The following is a 14,607-nucleotide window of genomic DNA, read 5'->3' as shown; positions in this document are numbered from 1 at the left end:
CTACTAGCAGCACCAGGGAAGCCCACAGCAACCCACTGTTCTAAACTTCAGATTGCCCCTCATCACCCTGGCCTGAGGCCTCTCCTGTCCCTAGGAATCAGATCACTCCTCCCGAACGCCCACTGGTCTGGCGTGGTCTGGCTTGACTGCTCCGTGTGGCTCTGGCCCTGGCCTTCACCCTGTCCACCTTATAATTCGAGCTCCAGGGACCGTAAACATCACGGTTTCCCTGTTCGTCTTCCTCCTTCCTCCAAGCTGCCTCTGGGGCTGTACTCTGGCCCAGGGTCCTTTTTCTTTTTTCTCTACCTGACTGACTGCTGCTTGTTTCCTCCAGGAAACATTTTCTGCTCCCGCTCCACTCAGCCCCCATCCTCTCAGCCCACTAGCTGCTGCTCCTTGGGACTTGCACAGCCCCGGCATGTCCCCGTCATAACCCTTCCTCTCACCTACCCCACCTGCCCCGAGGCCCGGCCGCCCCGAGGGTGGAGAGCAGCTGCCCGCCCAGCCGCGTGGGTCACGCACACCTCTGCCTGGCCCTCAGGAGGCGGCGTGGCGGGAGCTGGGCGCAGAGCGGGCCCGCCTGCAGGGTCAGCTCCAGCGGGAGCGGGAGGAGCTGCTGGCCCGGCTGGAGGCCGAGAAGGAAGAGCTGAGTGAGGAGATGGCCGCCTTGCAGCAGGAGCGTGACGAGGGCCTGCTCCTGGCCGAGACTGAGAAGCAGCAGGTGCGTGGGCTCCGGCGGCCGCCTGAGGGGCCAGGCCCTGCTCGCCACCCAGGCTTGCAGCCAGGAGTCCTTTCCGGGCCTTAGTTTCCTCACCTCACAGTGGGAACTCAAGGGGCATTTGTGAGGCGTCACCAAGATCCCCATGTCCAGCGGGTGGGCCTGGCACACGGTGGGAGCGTAACGCATAACCACCACAATCCTGACACCATGAGTGTTGTTCCCGAAAAGCTAACCCCCTCCGCTCACCCTTCCTCCACCCCGGGCCCGGTGTGGCGTCCCCGTGACCGCCTACGAGCTGTCCCCACGGAGCCCACGTGCAGCAGCTGACCCTCCTCAGAAAGAACTAACTCCTGACCTTCTTTAACGAAATGGAGACAGGGCAGGCTGCGCCCATCTCTCCTTACCCGCCACGTAATCCGGGGCAGGTCACTTTACCTCTTTGAGCCTCAGTAGCCTCATCTGTAAAATGGGAGTAATGAAAGGCCCTTCAGGATGTGCGATCTCTTAGGTTGTGTCTGTGTCCAGGTTGTAACTGCTGTTGTAACAACAGTGCACCAGCGCTTTCCTGGGGCTGCGCCTTGACCCTGGCTCCACCTGCGGTGGCCGGTGTGGGCCCCAAGCCCCCGGGGGCACCGTTCCCAGGGCAGGGTGGGGAAAGGCCCAAGCATCCCCCAGGACCTCCCAGGGCCCTGAGCCCTTTGCTCCCGCCTCTCCCCAGGCCCTGTCCCTAAAGGAGTCCGAGAAGACGGCGTTGTCCGAGAAGCTGATGGGGACGCGGCACAGCCTGGCCGCCGTCTCCCTGGAGATGGAGCGACAAAAGCGGGACGCCCAGAACCGCCAGGAGCAGGACAGGGTAGGGCGGGCGGGGTCGGGGTGGGTGGGGGTGTGGCCTGGGCGGGCGGGCATAGGCCAGGGCGTGGCGGAGGTGTGGCCCCTGGGTGGGCGTGGCCCGGGCAGGGGCGGGGCTTGGGGACGGAGGCGTGGCTGTGCCCTGCGGCAGCTTCCAGGCTGTGCAGGAGGCTTCAGCCTTACTTGGGGGTCCCCACTGGAGGCAGAGGATACAGCTGGGCCCTGTGAACCCCTAGCCTGGGGAAGACGAGCTGCGTGCAGAGCACTTGCTGGGTGTCAGGAGATCACAGAGGGCCTGACGGGCCGGCGTGCGGGGCCGTGCTGGGAGCCGACAGTGGACAGTGCCCTGCTAGCCCAGCAGCAGTCAGGGGCGGGCTGGCGGGGGCAGGGCGGGGTCGGACACCACAGCGCCAAGTCTGAGGAGCCATCGATCCTAGAGCACCGTGAACGCCCTGACGTCCGAGCTGCGGGACCTGCGGGCCCAGCTGGAGGAGGCCGCCGCGGCTCATGCCCAGGAGGTGAAGAGGCTGCGGGAGCAGGCCGGAGACCTGGGCCGCCAGCGGGAGTCCTGCCTGCGCGAGGTGAGCCGCCCACCCGCCCGCCTGCCTGCTCGCCCCTCTGCGCAGCACAGCTGAGGCTGCTGGGGGCCCAGAAGGTGCCCTTGAGAGTAAGGGAACGAAGGAAGGGAGGGAAGCAGCAAACATTTATTAAGGGCCTTCTGTGTACATGTGGAGCTTGAGCTCTCACAGAAAGGTTGGCGGGGCCCCTGCCTTCTTAACTCGTTATTGACCAGGGATTTTTGCGGAAACTGATGCCTGTGGCCAGCAATTTGTAAGTGAATATTGAGACGTCTTTGGTCAACACGTTCAGGTAACAGAAGTTGTATTAATACATCTCTGGTCAATAACGTGTTAAGGTTGATCCTTAGGTTGACCGATCTTTTGGGGGGGCTGCGTTGCACAGCATGTGGCAACTTCTCCAGCCAGGGATCACACCCGTGCCCTCTGCAGGGGAAGTGTGGAGTCCTAACTATTGGACCACCACGAGAATCCCTGCAGGGCGCTCTTGGCTGATGATTAGGTGGCAGTAGTGTCAGTTGCTCAGTTGTGTTTGACTTCACGACCCCAGGGACTGTAGCCCACCAGGCTCCTCTGTCCATGGAATTCTCCAGGCAAGAATACTGGAGTGGGTAGCCGTTCTGCTCTCCAGGGGCTCTTCTTGACGCAGGGATTGAACCGGGTCTCGCGCATTGCAGGCGGACTCTTCACCGTCTGAGCCACCAGGGAAGCCCTGGTTGATGATTCTTTCAGGCCAGAGCACCGCTGACTCCAGCATGCTTTGCCCCAAATCATAACCTGCTCACCTGCAGGCCCAGTCGCGGCAGAGGGATGGGGCAGGCGCCCTGTGGCCCCGGAGACGGGAATGGGCGGGCTCGCACCCAGCCCGAGGGGGCCCGGCCCCCGGCTGTGGACACCCGCTGTCCTCACAGGCAGAAGAGCTTCGGACCCAGCTGCGCCTGCTGGAAGAGGCACGCAGCGGGCTGCGGCGGGAGCTGCTGGAGGCCCAGCGCAAGGTGCGGGAGGGCCAGGACAGCCGCGAGGCCCAGCGCCAGGAGGTGGCCGAGCTGCGGCGCAGCCTGAGCGAGGGCGTCAGGGAGATTGAGGCCCTGCGACGCTCCAACGAGGAGCTGCGCGCGGCCCTGAAGACGGCAGAGAGCGAGCGGGTCAGGTGGGGTCTCGGCCGGCGGACCCTTTACCGAGCCCCGCCCCTTCACCAAGCTCCGCCCCTCACTTCCCTGAACTTCATCCCCGGGACTAACTGCACCCCCAGGGTTCTGGGGGAATCGCACAGGTGGGGTGTCTCTACCCTCCGAGCAAGCTCAGACTTGCCTGGTTTGAGGTGATTTTCCTTCCCTGCAGGAAGGGGAGTGGTGATGGCCGGTCTGGTTGGGGGGGCGTTCAGACCCTGGCCCCACCTACCGGCATCGCCCTGGAAGCCAGTGTGCCCTCTGGTCCACCTCTCCCCACCGAGGGTCTGCTCCCCGTCCCTGGAGGGCCTGGCCCAAGGGAGGACTGCTTGGCAGGCGGCAATGGGCACCTGCAGGCAGGAGGCTGTCAGAGCCACTCCAGAAACCAGGGGAAGGGCTGCTGTATAGGGTCACTCAGGGTACCCTCCCCAGGACCAGGGGCCACCTCTGCCCTCTGCCCTCTGCCCCCTCCAGCCTGAAGCTTGCCAACGAGGACAAGGAGCAGAAGCTGGTGCTCTTGGAGGAGGCCCGGGTGGCTGTGGGCAAGGAGGCCGGGGAGCTGCGGGCCGGGCTGCAGGAGGTGGAGCGCTCGCGGCTGGAGGCCCGGCGGGAGCTGCAGGAGCTCCGGCGGCAGGTACCCCACCCACCCCACCCCCATCCCCTCACCTGTCCCCCCACCGGCACTCGCTGCGCGCCTGAAGTCCACCACACCCCCTTCCTGGAGCCGCGGCCCCTCGTGTAGTCAAAACCAAGGGCTTGAACTGTAACAAGGCCTGTTACCTGTCCTTGGTATTAATGGGTGGTCTTTGAGGAGTCCTCAAACCATGAAACTGTGCGTGTGTGTGTACTTTCGTGTACACGTTTGTTCACATATCTCCAAAGATTGGGTCCGGAGCTCTTAGCCAGTTCTCAAAGGAATCTGTGAACAACCAGAGGTGCAGATCCCATGAACTAGGTCAGGAGCTGGCAAACCGTTTTTTTGAAAAGCTCCCAATAGTAAATATTTCCAGGTTCCTGGGCCTTACAGTTTCTGTCGCGACTACTCTACTCTGCCATCATAGGGAGAAAGCAGGCCTGGATGGTACCTACGTGAGTGGAGTGTGTTCCCTTAAAACTTTGCCTGTGGACATTGAAATTTGCATTTTATATACTTTACACGTGTCAGAAATATTCTTCCTTTGCTTTTCTTTCAACCATGTAAAAATGAGTCATTTCTAACTACTTAAAAACACAAACCATCCTTAGCTCAAACCTTTATAGAAACAGGTGACTAGTGGAATTTGGCCTGTGGAATCTTGGCCTGCAGCTTGCAGAGCTCTGAATTAGATGACCTCCAAGGCCGTCAAAAGCAGCAAGCATTTAACAAGTACCCACTGTATACTGGGCACTGCCCTGGTCACTGAGACTCAGGCTTCCCCACTCCAGAAGACCAGCAGGACAGGAAACAGCCCCCTTTGGCACCCAGGCTCTGCCTCCCCCCGATACTACAGCCTGAATAACAGATCCCCCCCACCTTCCACCAGTGCACCCCTCTACCCAAGCCCCCTCCTGTGAGGCTCAAGTCCTGGGAAACCATAGGACTCTCTGAAGGGAGCTCACACCCGTGTGCCAGGCTCTTGCTGGGGTTTTGGGTGAGACAGCACGTTTTCAAGTTCCCTTTGCTATGGTGCTGCAGGGTAGGTAGACCTCAGCCCCACCTGCTCCTGGGGAAATAGGGGGCTAGAAACGTCCCTTTGATTCTGTTTGTCTGAGATCAAATCCCAGTGTGCTGCTTGTGGGCTGTGTGACTGGGCAAGTCACTTCACCTCTCTGAGTTTTCATTTTCTTGTCTGTTAAAGAGGGATGATGTCAGTACCTATCCTGTATTAATGAGTTCACATGACCAAAGCACTTAGAATAGGGCCAGACGTGTGATAGACACTCCACAAAAGTCAGGCATCACTGTGGAGGCGAAAGATGCCCCAGACGTGTGATAGACACTCCACACAAGTTAGGCATCACTGTGGAGGTGAAAGATGCCCCGGACATGTGATAGACACTCCACAAAAGTCAGGCATCACTGTGGAGGCGAAAGATGCCCCAGACGTGTGATAGACACTCCACAAAAGTCAGGCATCACTGTGGAGGTGAAAGATGCCCCAGACGTGTGATAGACACTCCACACAAGTTAGGCATCACTGTGGAGGTGAAAGATGACCCAGACGTGTGATAGACACTCCACACAAGTTAGGCATCACTGTGGAGGTGAAAGATGACCCAGACGTGTGATAGACACTCCACACAAGTTAGGCATCACTGTGGAGGCGAAAGATGACCCAGACGTGTGATAGACACTCCACAAAAGTCAGGCATCACTGTGGAGGTGAAAGATGACCCAGACGTGTGATAGACACTCCACAAAAGTTAGGCATCACTGTGGAGGTGAAAGATGCCCCGGAGTCCCTGCCCTGCAGAACTCCTACCACTCTCCATGGTAGGTAGCTATGATTAGGTGGTACACTGAGCTCACTGGTGCCCAGGTGTCTGACCTGGCTGGAGTTATCAGGCACGGGCTTCCAGTGGATTAGGGTTGTGTTCAATGTATGTATCCCTAGAGCTTCCTAGGTGGCTCAGTGGTAAAGAATCTGCCTGCTAATGCAAGAGATGTAAGAGATGTGGGTTCCATCCCTGAGTCAGGAAGATCCCCTGGAGGAGAAAATGGCAGCCCACTCCAGTGTTCTTGCCCAGATAATTCCATGGACAGAGAAACCTGGTGGGCTACAGTCCATGGGGCTGCAAAGAGTCGGACAGTAAGCACGCACACGTGGTCGTGGTCTCCAGAGCAGCGGGTCCTGAGTTCCCTCAGTGCCAGGTTTGGACTGGGAGGGTCATGGGGCAGAGCTGAAGGACTGCCATTGGAGCTTGTGGCACTCATGGGCACCCTGGACTCAAAGGGAGCATGGTGCTGAGAAGGGTCCTCAGTCCTGCCTGTGCCCACTCTCTCCCAGATGAAGATGCTGGACAGTGAGAATGCTAGGCTGGGCCGAGAGCTGCTGGAGCTGCAGGGCCGCCTGGCGGTGGGCGAGCGGGCAGAGAAGGAGGGCAGACGGGAGGCCCTGGGCCTGCGACAGAAGTTGCTGCAGGGCGAGGCCAACCTGGAGGCAATTCGGCAGGAGGTAACCAGATGGTGGGCAGGCGGCCTGGACGGGAGGGTCCTCGCAGGCAGTTAGAAGGGGCTGGGGACTCCAATAGTGGAGTCTTTTTTTTGGCCATGCTGCTTGGCATGTGGGATCTTAGTTCCTCGACCAGGAATTGAGCCATGACCCCTGCAGTGGAAACAGAGTCTTAACACTGGACCACCAGGGAAGTCGTGCTGGAGTCATTCTGAGAGATCACTCCTTAGGACTGGTCCCTGATCCCCACTCCTTTCTTCCCCAAGTATAATAATAATAATAATAATGACAAGCACTGTGTAGCAGGGGTGGGGAGAGCTTTGTAGACAGAAGTTGTTTGATTCTCCCAGCAGTCTCATGAGGTAGGTATAATTAGCCCCATTTTAGAGAGAGAACCAGATATTGAGGCTCAGAGAGGTCAAGGGAACTTACCCAAGGTCGCACAGCCACCCAGGTCTGTCTGACTCCAAAGCCAACACTCTTTCCACTCTTTTCTGGCACTGAACCTACTGTGTGACCTTGACTGAGTCACTTGAACTCTCTGTGCCTCAGAGCAGTTATAGGATGGGGGGTGTATACCAGGCCCTGAGCAGGTCTCGGCATCCAGGGTGGATGGTGTTCAGTGAAACTAAGGCAGTGAGTGAGGGGTTGGCTCATTCTCAGAACCAGAGGCGTGTGTGTCGTCAGGCACGTCGCTCCTAAGGAGTTTTTAGTGCTTCCTGTCGTTGTCTGATTCATTGATAAATTATGTGCACGAGAGGCACTGTGGTCTAGTGGTTAAGAGAAAAGGCTCTGGGGCCAGGGTGCTTGACTTTGAATCCTAGCTCTCAGTTTTCTAGCATTGTGGCCTTGGGCACGGTACATAACTGCCCTGTGTCTCAGTTTCCTCATCTGTAAAATGGAGATGATTCATAGTGGTAATTAGATTTGATTTTCTGGGTGGGGGGGAAGTACTTAGTGCCTGGCACTAGTAAGTCCTATCTGTGCAGGCCTTAGCTGTTAGTTTATTACTAATAAATGGTGTACACTGCAAGGCACCTACAGAGAAGGCAGAGAGAGACGCTGTTTCCTTCCGTACTCGCACGACGTTCGCGCATTTCCTGCTTGGGTGGAGACCACAGGTGCTGTGTACCCTACTTTGGGCCCGTGGGCCGGGAGGCTGGATGTCGGTTGAGGGGTGGCTTTGCTGACCCCTACTCCTGGGCCTTGTCCCCGCTCCAGCTCCAGGGGGCCCAGCGGAAGCTGCAGGAGCAAGAAAGCGAGTTCCGGGCCCGGGAGCGAGACCTGCTGGGCTCCGTGGAGGAGGCGCGCGGCGCCCGGAACCAGCAGCTGGACCATGCCCGCAGCCTGGGACTCAAGCTGGAGGCCGCCCGGGCCGAGGCCGCGGACCTGGGACTGCGACTCAGCGCAGCCGAGGGCCGGGCTCAGGGCCTGGAGGCTGAACGGGCCCGCGTGGAGGCGCAGCGGCGCGCGGCAGAGGCCCAGCTCGCCGGCCTGCGATCGGCCCTGCGCCGGGGCCTGGGGCTCGGGGGGCCGGTGGCCGGCTCCCCAGCCCGGGGCACGCCTGCAGGAGGTGAGAACGGAGGCTGGGGTCAGCGGGCGGGCCTTGCGGGGCCTCCGCCCCTCGTCCGCCCATAGGCCTAGCTCTGTCCCGTCACGAGGCACCCTTGGCCCAGGGTGCCGGGCCACCCCTCCTCTGATGACCCCGCCCTGTGGCTGGTTCTGGTGGCTTCGCAGAGCCCGCCCACCTGGGGCCCAAGTCACTTTCCGGCCCCTTAGCCGGGGCCACGCCCCCTGAGCTCATCTCAGCCCCGCCCTCTTGAGCCGGGCCACGCCCCCGAGCCCATCTCAGCCCCTCCCCCTCACTGAGGCAAACGGGCACACGTGCTTTTTAAAGGAAGTGGAAGGTGCTCCTTTTTTTTTTTTTTTTTTTTAATTGAACCATAGTTGATTTGCAATGTCAAATTGCAAATTTGTAGAGTAACGTAATACAGTTATATCTATGTAAGTGGGCTTCCCCTATGGCTCAGTTGGTAAAGAATCCATCTGCAATGCAAGAGATACCAGTTCGATTCCTGGGTAGGGAAGGTCCGCTGGAGAAGGGAAAGGCTATCCACTCCAGTATTCTTGGGCTTCCCTGGTGGCTCACCTGGTAAAGAATCCGTCTGTAGTGCGGGAGACCTGGGTTCCATTCCCGGGTTGGGAAGATCCCCTGGAAAAGGGATAGGCTACCCACTCCAGTATTCTTGGGCTTCCCTGGTGGCTCAGCTGGTAAAGAATCTGCCTGCAATGTGGGAGACCTGGGATTGATCCCTGGGTTGGGAAGATCCCTGGAGAAGGAAAAGGCTACCCACTCCAGTATTCTGGTCTGGAGAACTCTGTGGACTGCTATAGTCCATGGGGTCGCAAAGAGTCAGACACAACTGAGAGACTTGTACTTCACTTTATGTATGTATGTATATTTTAAAATATTCTTTTTTGTTACGGTTTATTACAGAATATTGAATATAGTTCCTTGTTTATCCATTCTGTATAAACTTGCTCATATCTGATAACGCCAAACTCCCAGGTCATCACTCTCCTAACCATCTCCCCCTTGACATCCACAGGTTTGTTATCCATTTTTGTGGCCCTGTTTCTGTTTTATAAGAGTTTATTTGTGCCATATATTTAAAAAAATATTTATTTATTCACTTGGCTGTACTTGGGCTTAGTTGCGGCACGCAGGATCTTCCGTCTTCGTTTTTGGCGTGCTGGATTTTAAGGTAACTGGGCAAGTTCCCTGAGCAGGCATTGAACCGTGGCTCCCTGCATTGGGAGTGCAGAGTCTTAGCCACTGGACCATCAAGGAAGTCCCTGTGCTGTATTTTAGATTGCATATATAAGTGAAATCAAATGGTATTTGTCTTTCTCTTTCTGACTTACTTCACTTAACGTGATAATCTCTAGGTACATCCATGTTGCTCCCAATGGCATTATTTTATTCTTTTTTGTGACTGAGCAGTAGTTCATTGTGTATATGTGCTGCGTCTTCTTTATCCACTCCTCTGTTGATGGACATTTAGGCTGCTTCCATGTCTTAACATGAACAGTGCCACTGAGAACACAGTCTGCATGTATCTTTTTGAATTATGTTTTTGTCTGGGTATATGCCCAGGAGTGGGATTGCTGGATCATATGGCAACTCTATTTTTAATTTTTTGAAGACCTTCCATACTATTTTTCATAGTGGCTGAGAGTGCTGCATCTTAACGTCCTTACCTCCTCTGGGTCTGTCTGTCCTCTGTGATTGACTGCTGCCCTCTCTCCATCAGCTCCTCATCCTCTTCCTTCTCCCATCACGGCTGCCCACTCCTCTGTTCCGGCCTGTGGCCACTATGTCTACCCTAGAAAGATACACACTCAGCCCAACCGCCCTCCAGGAACTTCAGAAGAGATCCTCCCACCTGCCATCTGCTCCCAAGGCCCAGGGGGTGACGCTGGGAGAGGCGGCCTTTCAGGAAGCCCTCATCTTGTCTCAGCCTAACCCCAGGCTCACCTTGACTCCAGGGCTAGAAAGTAGGTAAGGAAAAGTCAAGGGATATTGTTGGTTGGAATGTAAAATAATGCAGCCACTGTGAAAGAATAGTTTGGCAGTTCCTCAAGCAACTAAAATTTAGAATTACTATTTGTTGTTGTTGTTGCTCAGTTGCTGAGTCATGTCCGACTCTTGGTGACCCCGGGGACTTCAGCACGCCAGACTCTGTCCTCCATTATCTCCCAGAGTTTGCTCAAATTCATGTCCACTGAGTTCGTGATGCTATCTATCTCATCCTCTGGTGTCTCCTCCCGCCTTCAATCCTTGCCAGCATGAGAGTCTTTTCCAATGAGTCAGCTCTTCGAATCAGGTGGCCAAAGTGTTGGAGTTTCAGCATCAGTCCTTCCAATGAATATTCAGGGTTGATTTCCTTTAGCATTGACTGGTTTGATCTTTCAGTCCAGGGGACTCTCAAGAGTCTTCTCCAACACCACAATTCAGAAGCATTAATTTTTCAGTGCTCAGCCTTCTTTATGGTCCAACTCTCACATCTGTTTATGGATACTGGAAAAATCATAGCTTTGACTATGCGGACCTTTGTTGGCAAAGTGATGTCTCTGCTTTTTAATGGTGTCTAGGTTTGTCATAGTTTTCCTTCCAAGGAGCAAGCATCTTTTAATTTCGTGGCTGCAGTCACTGTCTGCGGTGATTTTGGAGCCCAATTACCATATGACTCAACAGTTCCACCCCTAGGTATACCCCCAAGAGAATTGACAAGCGGCACTTGGATAGACATTGTACACCATCTCAAAGTGCGCATGAGCAGTGAATTGGTAATGTAGTATTTGAATACAATGGAGTTTATTCAGCCTTAAGAAAGAGGGTCATCTCGATCTGTGCTGCGACATGGATGAACTTTAATAGGATTATATTAGGTGAAGTAAGCTGGTCACAAAAGGACAAATATAAGGACTTCCCTGGGATCCCGTTGTTAAGACTCGGCACTTCCACTGCATGGGGAGGTGTGTGTTCGATCCCTGGTGAGTGACCTAAGATCCCGTAAGCCATTTGGCATGGCCAAAAGAAAAAAAAAGGGACAAATATAGTATAATTACACTTATAGAAAACATTTAGAATAGACATTCATGGAGACAGAATTTAGAGGTTGCCAGAGGTGTGGGGAAGGGAGGATTACTGCTCACTGGTTATGGAGTTTGCAGTTGTATTTGTCTGTTGGGGCTGCTGTAACACAGCAGCACAAACTGAGTGGCTTAAACAAGAGAAATTTGTGTCTCGTGGGTCTGGAGGCCAGAAGTCCTAGGCCCTTCCTCTGCAGAGTGAGGGAAGAGTTGGCTCCAGGCTCGAAGCCTGTGGGAGTTTCTTGGCGGCGGAGCGTGCCCCGTCTTCACCTGGAGCTCTCCTTGAGGGTGTGTCCAGGCCCCGCTTTGTGGCTGGGCCAGGTCTCAGTCGCAACATGTGGGATCTAGTTCCCTGACCAGGGATCTAACCCAGGCCCTCTGAATTGGGAGCATGGAGTCTTAGCCACTGGCCTCCCAGTGAAGTCCCCCAAATGACCCCTTTTATTAGGATACCAGTCATATTGGATTAGGGTCCATCCTTCTCCAGTATGGGGCTTCCCTGGTGGCTCAGGCAGTACAGAATCTGCCTGCTGTGTGGGAGATGCGGGTTCCATCCCTGGGTCTGGAAAATTCTCTGGAGAAGGGAGTGGCAACCCACTCCAGTATTCTTGCCTGGAGAATTCCATGGACAGAGGAGCCTGGTGGGCTACAGTCCATGGGGTTGCAGAGAGTCAGACACGACTCCTCATCTTAACTCATGACAAATAAGGTCCAATTCTAAGGTATGGTGGTTAGGACTCCAACATATGGATTTTGAGGGAATGCAGTTCATAACAGGGTGATGGAAAGGATTTAGAAACAGATGATGGTGATGCTCATATAAACAGTGTGAATATGACTAATGCCACTTAAAGATGGTCAAGGAGCCCTGTTTCGTTATATTTGTCTTATCACAATAAAAGTGTTTGGGGAAATTCCCTGGCTTCCCACTGGTTAGTGCTCTGTGCTTCTAGGGGCAGGGGTTTGATCTCTGGCCAGGGGACGAAGATCCTGCAAACTGTGCAGTGTGGCAAAAGAAATAAGAAAATGCTTGTTGTTAAAGATAAGGCAGCGCTGTGGGCTCGGGGTTTGTGTGGGAGGGCAGGGAGAGCCTCACTGAGGAGGTGGTCGGTAGGGAAAGAAGGGAGAAGAGGCTGCGGGCTAGTGGGTGGGTCCCGAGTGGCGGTCCCCCGCCCTGCGACCCGCAGAGGCCACCGGGCAGCCAGGATGCAGTGGGCAAGGTGGAGAGGGGTGGAGTGACGGCCACGGGACCTGCTCAGGCAGACCTTTCAGGCCCCCACAAGGTGCTGGCTTCACTGTGAAGGATGAGGCAGTGAGTCCATGTCCTGCTCTGGGTCCTTTGGGTGCTCACGGAGCTACGAGGCCGTTAGGGTGTCACTGGGCAGAGGATGCTAAGGGCAGGCGGACTCCTCGTCCTGCAGTTCCCAGGTTGACCTCTAGGTGCCGTCCTGCCGTCCTGACTGCCCTGCCCCCCCTTTTCACTGCCCATCATCTCCCAAGCAGAGTTTGTTTTTCTGCAGGGAAATAGGGGCACCTGGATTCCAGTCTCAGCCCTGGATCTTCCAAGCTTTGAGGCCAGGCAAATCACTTAAGAAAAGGTGGAAAGGATACGCAGAACTATGCAAAAAAGATCTTCATGACTCAGATAACCATGATGTGTGATCATTCACTTAGAGCCAGACATCCTGGAATGCAAAGTCAAGCGGGCCTTAGGAAGCATCACTACGAACAAAGCTAGTGGAGGTGATGGAGTTCCAGTTGAGCTATTTCAAATCCTGAAAGATGATGCTGTGAAAGTGTTGCACTCAATATGCCAGCAAATTTGGAAAACTCAGCAATGGCCACAGGACTGGAAAAGGTCAGTTTTCATTCCAATCCCAAAGAAAGGCAATGCCAAAGAATGTTCAGACTTCCACACAATTGCTTTCATTTCACACGCTAGTAAAGTAATGCTCAAAATTCTCCAAGCCAGGCTTCAGCAATACGTGAACTGTGAACTTCTAGATGTTCAAGCTGGATTTAGAAAAGGCAGAGGAACCAGAGATCAAATTGCCAACATCTGTTGGATCAGAAAAAGCAAGAGAGTTCCAGAAGATCATCTACTTCTGCTTTATTGACTATGCCAAAGACTTTGTGTGGATCACAACAAATTGGAAAATTCTTTGAGAGATGGGAATACCAGACCACCTGACCTGCCTCCTGAGAAATCTGCATTCAGGTCAAGAAACAACAGTTAGAACCAGACATGGAACAGTGGGCTGGTTCCATATTGGGAGAGGAGTACGTCATGGCTCTATATTGTCACCCTGTTTATTTAACTTATGTTCAGAGTACACCATGCAAAATGCCGGGCTGGATGAAGCACAAGCTGGAATCAAGATTGAAGTGAGAAATATCAATAACCTCAGATACGCGGATGACAGCACCCTCATGGCAGAAAACGAAGAGGGCCTGAAGAGCCTCTTGATGAAACTGAAAGAGGAGACTGAAAAAGTTGGATCAAAACTCAACATTCAGAAAATTAAGATCATGGCATCCAGTCCCATTACTGCATGGCAAATAGATGGGGAAGTAATGGGAACAGTGGCAGACTTTCTTTTCTTGGGCTCCAAATCACTGCAGATGGTGACTGCAGCCATGAAATTAAAAGATGCTTACTCCTTGGAAGAAAAGCTATGACCAGTCTAGACAGCATATTGAAAAGCAGAGATGTTATTTTCCCGACAAAGGTCTGTCTAGTCAAGGCTATGGTTTTTCCAGTGGTCATGTATGGGTGTGAGAGTTGGACCACAAAGAAAGCTGAGCGCTGAAGAATTGATGGTTTTGAACTGTGGTGTTGGAGAAGACTCTTGAGAGCCCCTTGGACTGCAAGGAGATCCAACCAGTCCATTCTAAAGGAAATCAGTCCTGAATATTCATTGGAAGGACTGATGTTGAAGCTGAAACTCCAATACTTTGGCCACCTGATGTGAAGAACTGACTCCTTGGAAAAGACCCTGATGCTGGGAAAGATTGAAGGCAGGAGGAGAAGGGGACGACAGAGGATGAGATGGTTGGATGGCATCACCTACTTGATGGACATGAGTTTGAGCAAGCTCCAGGAGTTGGTGATAGACAGGAAGGCCTGGCATGCTGCGGTTCATGGGGTCATAAAGAGTCGGACACGACTGAGCGACTGAACTGACTGAATCTGCTCTGAGCCTGTGCAGCCTGTGAAGGGGGAAGATTGGGCCTTACCTCTCAGGGAATTACTGTGAGGATGGAAAGAGGTGGCGTATGGAAAGCGCTGGTCCAGCATCTGGAGATGCTCACATTGTGAGCTCTCAGAGCGCGTGTTAGTCGCTCAGTCATGTCCGACTCTGCGACCCCATGGGCAGTAGCCCTCCAGGCTCCTCTGTCCATGGGTTTCTCCAGGCATGAATACTGGAGTGGGTTGCCATTCCCATCCCCAGGGGATATTCCTGACCCAGGGACTGAACCTG

At 54.5% G+C, this 14,607-nt stretch overlaps 1 protein-coding gene across 9 annotated transcripts in view; it reads left to right on the top strand.

Moving 5' to 3' along the window:
- The window catches only part of CROCC (ciliary rootlet coiled-coil, rootletin), a 51,333-nt gene that overhangs the window by 28,377 nt on the left and 8,349 nt on the right, over window positions 1-14,607 (top strand). For all 9 annotated transcript variants that reach the window (XM_061395602.1, XM_061395598.1, XM_061395580.1 and 6 more), the window contains 7 exons: window positions 542-721; window positions 1,440-1,574; window positions 2,008-2,151; window positions 3,060-3,298; window positions 3,792-3,951; window positions 6,305-6,472; window positions 7,691-8,042. In XM_061395602.1, the coding sequence (XP_061251586.1) occupies window positions 542-721; window positions 1,440-1,574; window positions 2,008-2,151; window positions 3,060-3,298; window positions 3,792-3,951; window positions 6,305-6,472; window positions 7,691-8,042 (1,378 nt within the window). The remainder of the gene's footprint in view (window positions 1-541; window positions 722-1,439; window positions 1,575-2,007; window positions 2,152-3,059; window positions 3,299-3,791; window positions 3,952-6,304; window positions 6,473-7,690; window positions 8,043-14,607) is intronic.

Source organism: Bos javanicus, chromosome 2 (genome assembly GCF_032452875.1).
Source record: "Bos javanicus breed banteng chromosome 2, ARS-OSU_banteng_1.0, whole genome shotgun sequence".
NCBI classification, from domain to species: Eukaryota; Metazoa; Chordata; class Mammalia; order Artiodactyla; family Bovidae; genus Bos; species Bos javanicus.
The sequence above is the reverse complement of the archived record's forward strand: the minus strand, read 5'-3'. Positions and strand labels throughout refer to the sequence as shown.